Below are 13,384 nucleotides of genomic sequence, written 5' to 3'. Positions count from 1 at the left end.
ATAATTTTTATTATCAGAAGAAACTGAATATACCTATACGTATTACGTATCAAGTTATGTCACAGATATACAAAATAGTATATTATATACTGGGTGATTTTTTTATCAAACAACACTCATTATTTCCAAAAGCATTCATTTTTTTGAAAATATTTTTTTACATAGTTTCTAATTGTTAAAAAAACAACGTTTTTATAAAAAAATTATATTTTTAAATATTTTTTATCCTTATAATTTTTTAAGTCTTTTACTTTTTTGAATGACAACATAGATTTTTAATTTCATATTCCAAAACAGAATAATTTTCTGAGTAATTGATAATTCGATACCTAAAAATCAAATTTAGGGTGAGTAGTTTATGAGTTATACGTATTTAAAGTTTAGCTGCGCGGAGTGGAGTAGTACGGGGTTACCCCGCAAAATGTTTGTCCACTACTCCGCTTGTCTAAACTTTGAATAAGTATAACTCATAAACTACTCACCCTAAATTTGATTTTTAGGTATCGAATTACTCAGAAAATTATTCTGCTTTGGAATATGAAATTAAAAATCTATGTTGTCATTCAAAAAAGTAAAAAACTTAAAAAATTATAAGGATAAAAAATATTTAAAAATATAATTTTTTTATAAAAATGTTGTTTTTTTAACAATTAGAAACTATGTAAAAACATATTTTCAAAAACATGAATACTTTTAGAAATAATGAGTGTTGTTTGATAAAAGAATCACCCTGTATATATTATATAGTGTATTCTGTTTACAGTGTTTTTTTTTAAATTGATTATGTTTAATAGGTGTTTTGATATTATGTCTGATTTGACGTAGGAGATTACCAAAAATCTGAATTTATAACTTTTCCCGAAAGTAAAAGTAGATACAGAAAAAATAAAAATAGTTAGTTTGGCAATAGTTTGTTATACCTGGCACATCTAATTCAACACACATAATATATGTTTTTTAGTTATTATTATAACATTATAATTTGCACCGAGGACACGTGCCTAATATAAAAAGAGGTAAATAAGCATATTACGCATATTAGAAAAGTAAAATATACATTAAAAAAAAAAACATCAAACGCTCACGTACAAACAGGCGACGATTTTTGTCGGTTGTAGCATTGCTGCCCGCCGACATCTGTGCGTTGGCGAGGCGCGTGGTGTAGGCGTATCGGTCCACGCTCGCACCAAAACGCTGCGGCCACGGCAACGTTGTTTTCCGTACCGAGTCTGTATATAATACTATTCGTATTACCACATGTCTGGTTAAACATTTCACACGACAACTAAATAGGGAGTTTATCGATTTTTTACACAGAAGCTCTTTGTAGACTGTTAATATCTATTTTTTCTTCTGTAAAATGTTTAAAGACATGAAATGACTTTCATAAAAATCTTTATTTTCCAATAATGTAATAATTTTGTGATTGTATGTATAATATCGTATGCGGTATGCTACAGTCCAAATATAATATTTATTTTTCAAGAAAAGTGTGAATACCTAAAAAACATAAAATAAGTGACCGTGTTTGTAATTGGACGAATCGATTTTGAATTGACAAACAATAGTTATTTGTTAAATACAATATATTATTATATGTGTTTATCTATATCTATCTATATATTTATATATAAATAGAGACTACTGATTGAAATTTATCGATATTTGTTCTCATTATAATATTTATATTATGCCATGTATCGTATAATATATGAATTATATAACTTGTTTTTGTAATAGAAATATTGCGAGGTATTATCTGTAAAAAAATAATTAAAATACTATCAAAGAATTTATTTTATTTAAACAATATGGCATAAATATATATTTTAAACTTTATTTTTAAAGTTGAAAACATATTACAACTTGCAAACTTCTATGTTTAATTCAATAAATAAAATAAATGATTATATTATACCTATGTGCATGTATTTTTACACAAACTAAATCATCACGAATATTTTATTCTATTAAGTATGAATATAGTCAAGGATGTTGGCATAATATTGTTTTCTTTCTTTCTCTATCTGACGCGTAACATAGGATAATAAAATTGCGTTCAGACGATCCAATTGTATGTTGATAGTTATAATATTAGAATAAATAGTAAATAGTCCTATTATAAAAAGTAAGAATATTATTTAGGGTATTTCATAAACTTTTATCGATGTTTTAATTTTTAATTGATTTATAATTATCTAAAATATTACCTATAGCTGTAATATTCAAATATTTACATAGTATTACTAAATGCTCATAATCTGCTTTAAAATTAAAATATCAATAAAAGCTTATGAGGTGCCTCGAATAATATTCTCATTTTTAAATTTGATAATTGGTCTATTCACTCTAATATTAATGCTAAACAACAAAAAATTGGATAGGATAAACAAGCAATTTTTTTATGCTTTGTAGTTTGTGTGATTTAAAGAGAGAAAATTAATAGTGCACTGACATCATTTATCAATTTGATTTAAGAAGTATAACAGTTTGTGGTTAAAAAATAGTTATGCAACGATTGTGGAAATAATTTATAAAAACAGTCTATTTCTACAATTATGTAATCTCTATACCGTTCTATTTTCTCATCAGTTGTTCTTGAGTCTGTTTTAAAAATCATTACCAACATATTAGGTATAAAATGTAGGGAAAAATGAAGACCTAATATGTAATTTAGGTTTCGTAATATGTAAATATTATTTTAAAATAATTTATATTTTATTCATTATTAGGATTAATTAATATACATCTATAATATATATTCTATAAAATCTATACCAATCAGTAAAATAGTTCAGAAAACATTTTCAAACTGCATTCAATACATGTATTGGACTTAACTATTATTTTAAATAAAACCAGTAATGACACTATATGTATATCGTTTATGGTACAAAGTACTTATACATTATTAATGAGTTATACTTAAAATATTTCAAAATTATGGTAATTAAAAATTCAAATTAATTATTATTATTATATACTATAAATTATAATGTTGATGAAAAACAATGTGTTGAAATATGTTAAAAATAAATTAGTGCATCAAAGTTGTGTCTATGATTTTAAAATTAATTTTAGTAAAATATCTTTTTTATCATTTGCTTTTAAATTATATAATTTTTTATTGTTGTACAGACAAAAAAAAATTAATAAATAAAATGTATTTACCTAAACCGTTTTAGTATTGTATTTTTTGGTTAACAATAAATGGAATATACTTAATTTAAATTAAGTTTAAAAATTTTGTTTTTTTGAAGAAGAAGTTTTTTGATATTTATTTTACACAATATAGGTATAGTAGAGATTTTTCTATATCTGTAGTAGTACAGGTATGTGATGTTAGATTTTTCTTACCCTCATATTCTCGGCATTCTGATATAATTTACTATTGTACTCAAATATATTTAATAGAAATTATGAAATTTATTGTACCTACCTATATATATTCAATTCATGATATATCTACAACGTTACAAATATATTTTAATTCTATATATACCAACCATAAACCATAATTGCCATAACACTTGATAAATATGAAATATATTAATATTATATAGAGTAAAAAAGTTAATCCTCTGTCAAATAAAATGTGTTATATTATACCACACTTGGCTCTGGTTAGATTTGACACAGAGGTGTTTGGGTATTTAAAGGTCCAATGTCACCCATCTTTTGTCAATTCCCGCAGACCGTAGTATCTAGGACAAGAATAAAAAATTTCTCTTACTGCTATTTATCTCCATAATGTTAGATGACAGATTTAGATATGATTTTTTTCGGCTTGTGGCCATGCCCACTCACTTTCTTAGTCGCGTTCAAAGCATAACAATAATTTGCACCGACAAACGACACTACAGTGCCACATAATGCACTGAAGTCAAGGCAAACAATAAGAATGTCATGGTTTATAGATTATAGAACTATTTATTATTTCAATATTACCCACTTTAATATATACAGAAATAAACGTTATATTATAATAGTCATCCAGAATTCCCACCAATAATCGTCATTCTTGGAAATTTAAATAAATTTAATTGTAAAAAATATATTTTTCTATTTTTATAATTAAATAAAAAGTTCTGAAAACTTATTAGATAGTTTCTTAAATATTTTTTACTGATTTAGTAATATTATTTTCGATAAAATAAATAATTAATATATTTTAAGTTAATCATAGCTTAAATATTTATAATTAAACCAACTATAGAACGATTAATTTTTTTATTTTTAGGTGTTTCTTATGTGTTATTTATTATTAGAAAAAAATTAAGGCGATAAAATGCTTTTTATACCTATTCTAAAAATAATTTATTAGTTATTACTTATTTCTAATTATTAATCACATACCTAGTTAAATGTCTGTGATGTGATCTATATTTATTATACGTGTTACGTGTAGTATAATAGTAGGCATAGGTACATAGATATAATAACTTTTATGATATAAATAGTGACAAATTTTTTTCTTTTCATAATAAAAACATATTTAAAGTTAATAAATTAATAAAAAAAAAAGTATTTAAATGTAATTTTAATCGCAGTTATATATTCTTTTACATTATATATTAAACTGTGATATGTTTATTGTTTATTGTATTATGGCTAATAACTTTTTTTATTATTTATTTAATTCATTATTAATATGAATTTTTTAGAGTATAAAAAAGCAAGAGCTGAATTAAAAAAGCGTTCTACGGATACATTACGCTTACAAAAAAAAGCACGCAAAGGTGCTAAAATGAATGAACTGCACAAAGCATTGCAAGACGTTTCTGATAGAAAAGCTGTATTAGAAGAAACAGAAAAGAGAGCTGTTCGTGAAGCATTAATCGAAGAACGAAGTAGATATTGTATTTTCGTAACAATTTTGAAACCAGTCATCGTAAGTTCAATACATTTTTTTTAAATTGTTTATAACAGAAAAAGTAGAACAATTTAAACTTAATTGTGTAATATAATTTATAATTAGGAAGAAGAAGTGGCCATGCTTATGGAATTATCCCATTTACAAGAAGTTATGGATAAATTAGAAGCACACACCACTGATCCATACTCTTTACCTCCAGCTAGTGAACAGGTAAATATAAGTATATAGTATATCATTGATTTATTATTTCAACTCTACATTCATGTATTTAATTGCAATATTATGTTAGTTTATTTAATTCGAAGACAAATTAGTTAAATTACATTTAAATTATAATTTAATAGTTTATTCTATTGAAATTTAAAATTATCATTTTTACTTAGAATAGAGGTAGCTAACTATTTCGATTTTTAGCCTCACAGTAATGCAAGGAATTTGTTCTACTGTTATGTGTTTTAAGAACAAAAAGAAAGTTTCCAACATTCTTATATAATAGCCTCGCTTTGATCTTATAAATTTAAAAATTAGTATTAGCTTCTTCAAAGGGTAATTTTAAAATTGTTCCCTTTAATTTGCATTGTAAAAACACTACAAAAGGATAGTTGAGTATTATTTGATTGGAAAGTTAACATCTGTTAGTATAAACGTATAATTTTATAATCATTTTCAAATCAATACGAGTTGATATTAGTATATATTAGTATAATATTAGTTGAATTTATTGATTACCAATTTATACCAATGAACCTATTCACTCTAGTAAGGTATATTTATAAATAAAATCAACTAACCGTTATACTAATATAGTAAAATAAATAAATTTAATAGTAAAAACATATATCATAGTATATCACTTATTTATATTATATTTGTGGACAATCTCCGTTCAGAATCGTTTTTTTAACGCATTGAGTTTAATTTTAAAGTAAAAATTTTAGAACATCAATATTATTAATTAATTTTAATTGTAATAATTCAGCCATAAAAAAAAATTTGAAAAGTGTTAGTATATAAAATGTTTAAGAAAAGAAGAAATTGAAAATTCATAATGTCAAATAATTGTCCGTTAATAATTAATAAAATTAAACTTCGTATATGGTATTTGGCCTTTGGCAATAATGTAGTACTTTCAGTTTAATTTTGTATCGAATTTTATAATATATATAGTTTAAAAACTATAGTTAAATCGTCGATATACATGGCTTGTCCTTAATACCTAATACCTCTACTTTCGGTTACAATACATATCATTACTAACTTATTTCTAATTCCCTTAACAGTTAAATATGTATATATATTTATAAGGTTTTAATACATTTATATTTATTAGGTGCTGGTCGACTATAAAGGTAGTGAAATGTCATGGACACACCAAACACCCCCAAGTAGTCCCAGTTCGTTGGGTTCACGTAAATCCAGTATGTGTTCCATCAATTCAATAAACAGCTGGTCTAGCGGCAGTACACATTCACCGAGCCATCAATACTGGAGCCGCTCATTGCTTCAGGTATTGATTTAGATAGATTGATTGACAAAAAAAAAATACGTACAATGGCATGAGTTTTTTCTTATGTATTGACATGAATAACATCATTGTGTTTTTATTAATTAATTTGCACAGTTGTATTAAGTATTATTTATAATTTTTATAGCTTTAGGTAATGCAATTGAATATATAAATCTTAAATTAAAGCATAACTATATATTATCATTTAAAATTAATGCAATAATGCAATATTTAATGCAAACTTATAACTAATATACCATTTTTTTTTATACTTAAATTTTTGTTTTTAAACTAGGTAAGTTAATAATTTATTTTTCAAGCATTAGTTATAATAATTTGATGAATAATAGGAAAATATGAATGATCAAAAAATACTGTTTGCCACATTTTATAAATCAAGTGGATCTTCTACTTTAAGAAACTAAAATCTGTCATTGAAATTTTTCAAGCTAAATAATTTAAAATAAGTACTCAAATGGTACCTACTGAAGTAGTTTAAAAAACAAATTGAACACAAGTTGTATTTTTTTAGTATTAGCAAATACTATAGAGTATAGGTTATTATCTATAGTATTTGGTATTAGTATTTTTATTTCTACTCTTTGTACTCTAGTATATGCAATTTGAGAAATAGAAGTATATATATTTTATTGTTTTTTTATATGTAGTTATTTTGGCATGTTTTTTTTTTGTATGTGTGTTTGTGTGTGTGGTAATTTAGCCAGTATCAAATGAGCTACGTTACAAAGGGCCTTTACCTCCTAGTAGATTATGCAGTGCTTCATCTCATGATTCAGGGTTTACATCCCAAGACACAATATATACAAAACAACAATCATATTCAAAGGTAAGTGCCTAACGAAAGATTATTGAATTTGACTCTTGTAATATGTTTTATAGATCAACTACATACAATTTTAATATTATTGTTTCATAATTTATTTTATTTTAATTTATTATTATTCTTAGGCTCCTAACTCGTCTGATTCCAATAGTAGCAGTGCTGGAAGCAGTACACCTTCTACTCCATTTGCTAGTTCTGAAGGTGGATGTGGAACATGGCCCAATGCTCAGGAAACATTACAATTTGAACGTGCTGCGTCAGCCATTATGAATGATGCAAGACCACACACTATTTCAGGTGGTGCTCACCATCTACGACCAGCCCTTAGCGCGTACACATTTCAACCTGATTCTTCTTCTATTGATAAAACTCCCGTTGTCTCACCACAAGACGATTATGCTCATGTCCCTGATGTCCCGTCCAGAGATATGCACAAAAGTTATAAACCAACCTCACTAAAAACAATTGGTTGGTAAAAAAAAATATTTTTTATAATCACACTTTTTTGTGTTAAATTTTTTAGGGAAGAAGACATTTTTTTTAGAATATTACTTTCATTTTAAAAATAATTTTACTATTCTTCAGTTTTATATATTTTATGCCTAGTTAGTTATATAATAATTTCTACATTTATTGTAAATGTGTAATTATTAAATTAAGGTATTTATTTTTAGATAGAGAATAGATATAGGAAAATTTGTTGGTTGTACAGTAAATCATACAATCTTTTTTTATGTATATCGGAATAAAAGTTTTGGAGCTATAATTGTATACAGTGTTCATTAGAAATATTTTTTTATTTTTCTACTTTTCTAGTACTTAATAGATCGTAATTTTGAGCATAATACAATATAAAATTAAAAGGCAAATGCCTAACATTACTGAATCATAATTTTTTAAACTCAAAACTTAACGATTAATATATAGATTTTATAATGTTTTGTATTGCTTATTTTAAGAGCAGTAATTCATATATCTATTGGTTGGGTTTGAATATAGATAATTCAAACTTTTTTGGTTAAAGTGACTTTCAAGTAATAATTTCATAATGAATAATATAATTATCATACAGTTTTATACTAAATTAGTGGCTTTTAATAATTTAAATAAGTTATAAAAAAAATGTAATTATGTTAATTTTGAAATTAAATTCTTAAATTTTCATTTCAATAATAATTTTAAATTTAGTTATAATTATTTATTAACTCGTAAAGTATACACTTGATATTTTATAATTTATAGTTTTATGTATTTTGTTTAGAGTATATTCAACCAACATATGTCAATATGCACGAACTAGCTAGTATGGCTGCCAACAAAGCTCAAGAAAGAAATTCACAGCACAATGAGCCTTCTTTAATTGTAAATTTGAAAGTAATTTGTCGTTATTTTTATTATAATAAATAAAAACCAAAAATCAAAATCTACCCAAATGGTTTTGTCTAATTAAAAATAATTACTCATTTTGTAAGAAAATTTGTATTTTGGACATAGAAAAAACAATATTAAACATAAAATAAAAAAAAAGAAAACATTGTTGAAGAAATATTTTGGGTAGATTTTAATTTACATACTATTTCTAATTTTATTATATGTTTATTTAATCAATGATTTTTTAAATACAGAACGATGGAGATCGAAAGGAGAGCACTAGTGAGAGTTCTCTAGAGTCTTCAAGCGGCTATAGTAGTCAAACAGCAATATCAAATGCCACTCCAGATGAAGGTATATATATGTACAGTAGAATAATTAATTTTATTTTTTGGAAAAATAGTAGGTAAAATAGTTGCACTTTAAATTTTGTATCTTTTGAAAAGCTATAATAATTAGTTTTCATTTTTTCGGTTTTTTTAGCAAATACTTTTCACTTTTTAATGTTAATTTATGTTAATTGCTTTAGGTATTTTAATTTTTGACACTTTTTATCCATTATCATCATCATAATTCATAGTAATAAAACATAATATATTAATAACAGATTTATATTATATTAACTAGATAATTGCCTTTGTATTACAAACTGTAATTTATTAAAGTCAAAATTGATTATCAAAAAGAAATATAATTAGTGATCACAAAAACTATATATTACAATAATAACACTAAGTACATACATCATAATATTATGTATAGTGTCAGAATATATCAACAGATATACATATATTGTACATTATACATTCATATCATTAAAAACAAATTGTATATCTTAAATATAATATGAAGACAGCAATCTAGTTAATATAATGTGTATCTGTAGTAATAACTTTTAAAAATAACTTTATGATATGTAATACTCTAAACAAATTTTTAAACCAAATAATGAACCATTAGAAAATAAATAAATGATTCTGACAACTTTAATTATTTTTTGGGAGAGATTTTTTCATGGAAAATCAAAACTGCTATTCTCTAAAGACCAAATAATGGTGACTTAATAAAAAATGTGTATATGTAATGCTTAGAAATCATGTGTAATTTTTATTGATCATATTTCAAATATTCTATTGTGCTTGCTTGTATATATTTGTTTGTATATTATTTAGAAGTGGAAAATTCACTTTTGAAATATTGCACATTGGATAGTCAAAATAGTATTGCCATCAAAGAACGTGTACGACCCGTATCTACATTGGGTATGTATTCCCAATGAAGTATTTTAGTATAGTTGTATAGAAACATTTTATTCTTATTATTATTTTAATAAAATTTTTTTTTAACTAAATAATAAATAATTTACATTAATAATTCATTTCTTAACATTTAGAATAAAAGATATTTTTTTAAATCTAAATTCTAAATCGTTTATTTTAAACTGAAGAACAAATTTCAATATATTAAGTTTTATAATTATAAACTTATAATTAAGGCATGGATTTATGTTCTTAAATAAAGAAAAATTAACTTTAAAAAAATGTTTAAACATTATGTTCAATAGAATGATAAAAAAAAAATGCTGTTCTTATTATTTTTATTTATATTTATATAATTTATGATGTTATGGAAATTGATGCGAGTCATTAATAATAATAATAATAATACAACCTAGGTATATATATTATATATATATATATCCTTGTACACATGACAATATTTTTTTTTGTCATACTGTTATGCATCAGCCAACTTTTTTATATACTAGGTGAAAACATAATGTGTAAAAAAAATATAATATGTAAACGTAATAGCAAAATAAAATTTTATATACCATTTTTCTTTTTACTGAGATAATTAATGGTTAATTTATATTAACTTTTATCCATTATTACAAAATATAATATAAATGTATTAAAAATATAAACTTTAAAAAAATGTAGGTATTAGTAACAAATTGTTTTACAGTAAGTTGCATGTACAATTTGTTTGTATATAGTTTTTTTTTTTTTTTTGTTTGTTTTTAAATGTTTTTATTTAAATATCTACTATGAAAAACATCAAAAATATAATGGTAATCTGTGCCAATCAATTTTTATCAAGTAACATCCATTTGTCACCCACATCAAGTAAATTATCCATAAGCCTATCATATGTAGTGAGTCATGCTCCTGCACACAAGTTAGCTGCTGACTTCTATTTTAATTTATAACAGATTATCAAAGTATTTTCAATAACAAGTTAAACAATATTGATTTGAAGAAATAACAACCATGCCTGTTTTACATGTTGTTAATATTCTCAAATTAAATAAAAAAAAATATCTTGAAATGTATTTTATCTTACTTCAGGTTATTCCAGTCTCAGAAGCGGTACACTGTGTCGTCGTTCTTCAATTCAAAGCAACAAGCCACCTCCACCAATACGCCGTACACCATCTATCTTAAACAATTCAGTACAAAACTTACCCCCTCCACCTCCATTTTTGCTAGATATTGCTGCAGAACAACGCCAGCAAAGTCGTTCACAAACATCTTTAACATCAGAAAAAGTATATTCTGAACCCATGACACATCAACGTAAATCATCTGGGGGAAGTGTGGCTGAAACTGTACGTAATCTAACACAACTTAATCATACACCTGCAAGTCCTATTTTATTGCGCCGCACACCCAGTAATCGGTCAACAAGTGCTGATCGCTGTAATAGCTATTCATCTGAGCCAGTAACTGGGTTTATGGCTGCTTTAGGCTCTAGACTATTACAGCAGCAACCTAAAACAACAGGCGGGTCACCGAAATTAACTAGACGTTGGATTGCTCCTGCCAGACACTCCGTTGTGGATCCAGCCACTTGTCATGATTCACTAATGGAACAAATAAGGAAAGGTATGGTGTTAAGAAAATCTATCGCTATCAATGACAGGTCAGCACCTAAAACTAATTAAGAGTTAAATACATTAAGTTAATATTGTTTTCTCTTTGAATATTAATTATTTTCATTCTTTTTTTTGTAATACCTAATCAATTTAATTTAAATAGTAAATTCTAATATTATATTTATAATTTCAATTTTTCCACATAGTTATTGGATTGGAATTTATTCTTAAACTAAAATAATCTCATAGAATATGAAATCCACTTTGACATAATATGTCTAACAGTTACTCTGTGTTATACAAATGTCCACTTCTAAAAAATATATAAATACATTTAAAACTTGAATCACGTGTTGTAAAAGAATATGTTGATTTTTCTTATTTCTTATAGTTAGTGTTTTTTGACAAAGATGATAAAATACTATGTATAAGCTCTATAAAATGTTTTATGAATAATTTGGACTTGAGTTTGTGTATTAATATCATTCCAGACATGTATATTTTTTTTTTTACTAACACATTCCTTTGTTCATGGTTATCACTTATAATTAAATGTTTATTACATAAACCTAAAAGTCTCACATTGGTATACAAAAATAATTATTCCAAAATCTATAAATTTAGATATTATTCTGTGTTTATAATTATTTATATATGTATACACATGTGTTCATTAATAAAATCAATTATGTTCAGACTCAGTTTAAATTTAATGCTAATACATTATTATCTTTTTAGAAATATGATTATGTTTATATAATAAAAAAAAAATAAACAATTATTATATAAAACCAAAGTCAATTTGACATCCGTCTATAAAATTTATTGATACTTATCGAAATATATTAATGTATGCATTTTTTTAAATGCGTTAAAACTATTAATGTATTGTATAATCTTTATTTATATTATTATTATTATTATTATTATTAATATTACTTTTTTGTAGTTGATTTTTTTTTTTTTTTTTTGTAACAAATATTTATTTGTACTATGATGTTTTTTGTGTATAGAGAATTGTGGATTTGTTTTAAGGGTTCATAATAACCGTTTGTTGTATGATTAATGAAAAATAAATGAAAGATAACATTTATTTGTCATGATTTACTTTTAGTTATTAATAAGAATAAATATCATAACTCAAGGCATCAAGTAAATATAATTATATTCCATACAGACCATACAATATGTATAATATATACATGATGATTCTTTAATCAAACACAGTGGCGTAACAAAAAAAAGGTTGCCCCCTCCCCCCGCAATAATGAAAAAATTTTAAAGATAGGCCTCTAATATATTGTTATATCAAATATAACCATATAACCAAAAGTCCCCAAATTACCGTAAGCCCCACCGCAACGCAGGGTCTGCGGGCCCTCAGTTACGCTACTGATCAAACGTCACTCATTTCATAATTTATTAATGTTTTTGAAAATATTTTTTAATGTTATTAGTTATTACAATTGATTAGAAAAACTATTTAAAATTAATGTTATTATTAACCTATGTATAATTTCTCATTCTGTTCAGAACCTAAAATTCATAAAAAATCAAGTACTCACATAGATATTTTTTGTAGCATTTTTGTAAGTACCATAAACCAAAAAAGAATATTATGATCAAATCAGGTCTTTTTATTTAAGGTTCAAATACAAATCATTGTTACATTGATTATATAATATTGTAATCTTACTTATTTATTATGTAAGATAAAACACCTATATCTATACAATAATATTCAATATTAAACCAATGACATATTTCATAATAGGTTGCGAATTTTTTAAATTATTATTAATTTATAATTGATATAGGTACTAATATTGCATTATATTGTATTATAGACTAGTTACATCCGGTGTATTTGAAAGAAACTTTTAAAGTTTATACATACTTGCATCCAGC

The 13,384-nt window shown here is 24.4% G+C and overlaps 1 protein-coding gene across 5 annotated transcripts in view; it reads left to right on the top strand.

Annotated features, from left to right (window-relative positions):
* Window positions 1-12,569, top strand: part of LOC114121352 (protein MTSS 2) — a 32,984-nt gene extending 20,415 nt beyond the window's left edge. Inside the window, exons 6-14 of one of the 5 annotated variants that reach the window (XM_050201048.1) lie at window positions 4,665-4,891; window positions 4,979-5,086; window positions 6,207-6,383; window positions 7,105-7,230; window positions 7,353-7,695; window positions 8,489-8,589; window positions 8,853-8,952; window positions 9,771-9,860; window positions 10,950-12,569. In XM_050201048.1, coding sequence (XP_050057005.1) covers window positions 4,665-4,891; window positions 4,979-5,086; window positions 6,207-6,383; window positions 7,105-7,230; window positions 7,353-7,695; window positions 8,489-8,589; window positions 8,853-8,952; window positions 9,771-9,860; window positions 10,950-11,545 — 1,868 coding nt within the window. In that variant the 3' untranslated portion in view covers window positions 11,546-12,569. Of the gene's footprint in view, window positions 1-4,664; window positions 4,892-4,978; window positions 5,087-6,206; window positions 6,384-7,104; window positions 7,231-7,352; window positions 7,696-8,488; window positions 8,602-8,852; window positions 8,953-9,770; window positions 9,861-10,949 lie in introns of all 5 variants that reach the window. The other 4 variants (XM_027983644.2, XM_027983646.2, XM_050201049.1 and 1 more) reach the window with 4 other exon arrangements.
* The last annotated feature ends 815 nt before the right edge of the window (window positions 12,570-13,384 follow it).

Source organism: Aphis gossypii, chromosome 2, assembly GCF_020184175.1.
Source record: "Aphis gossypii isolate Hap1 chromosome 2, ASM2018417v2, whole genome shotgun sequence".
Taxonomy (NCBI): Eukaryota; Metazoa; Arthropoda; class Insecta; order Hemiptera; family Aphididae; genus Aphis; species Aphis gossypii.
The sequence above is the reverse complement of the archived record's forward strand: the minus strand, read 5'-3'. Positions and strand labels throughout refer to the sequence as shown.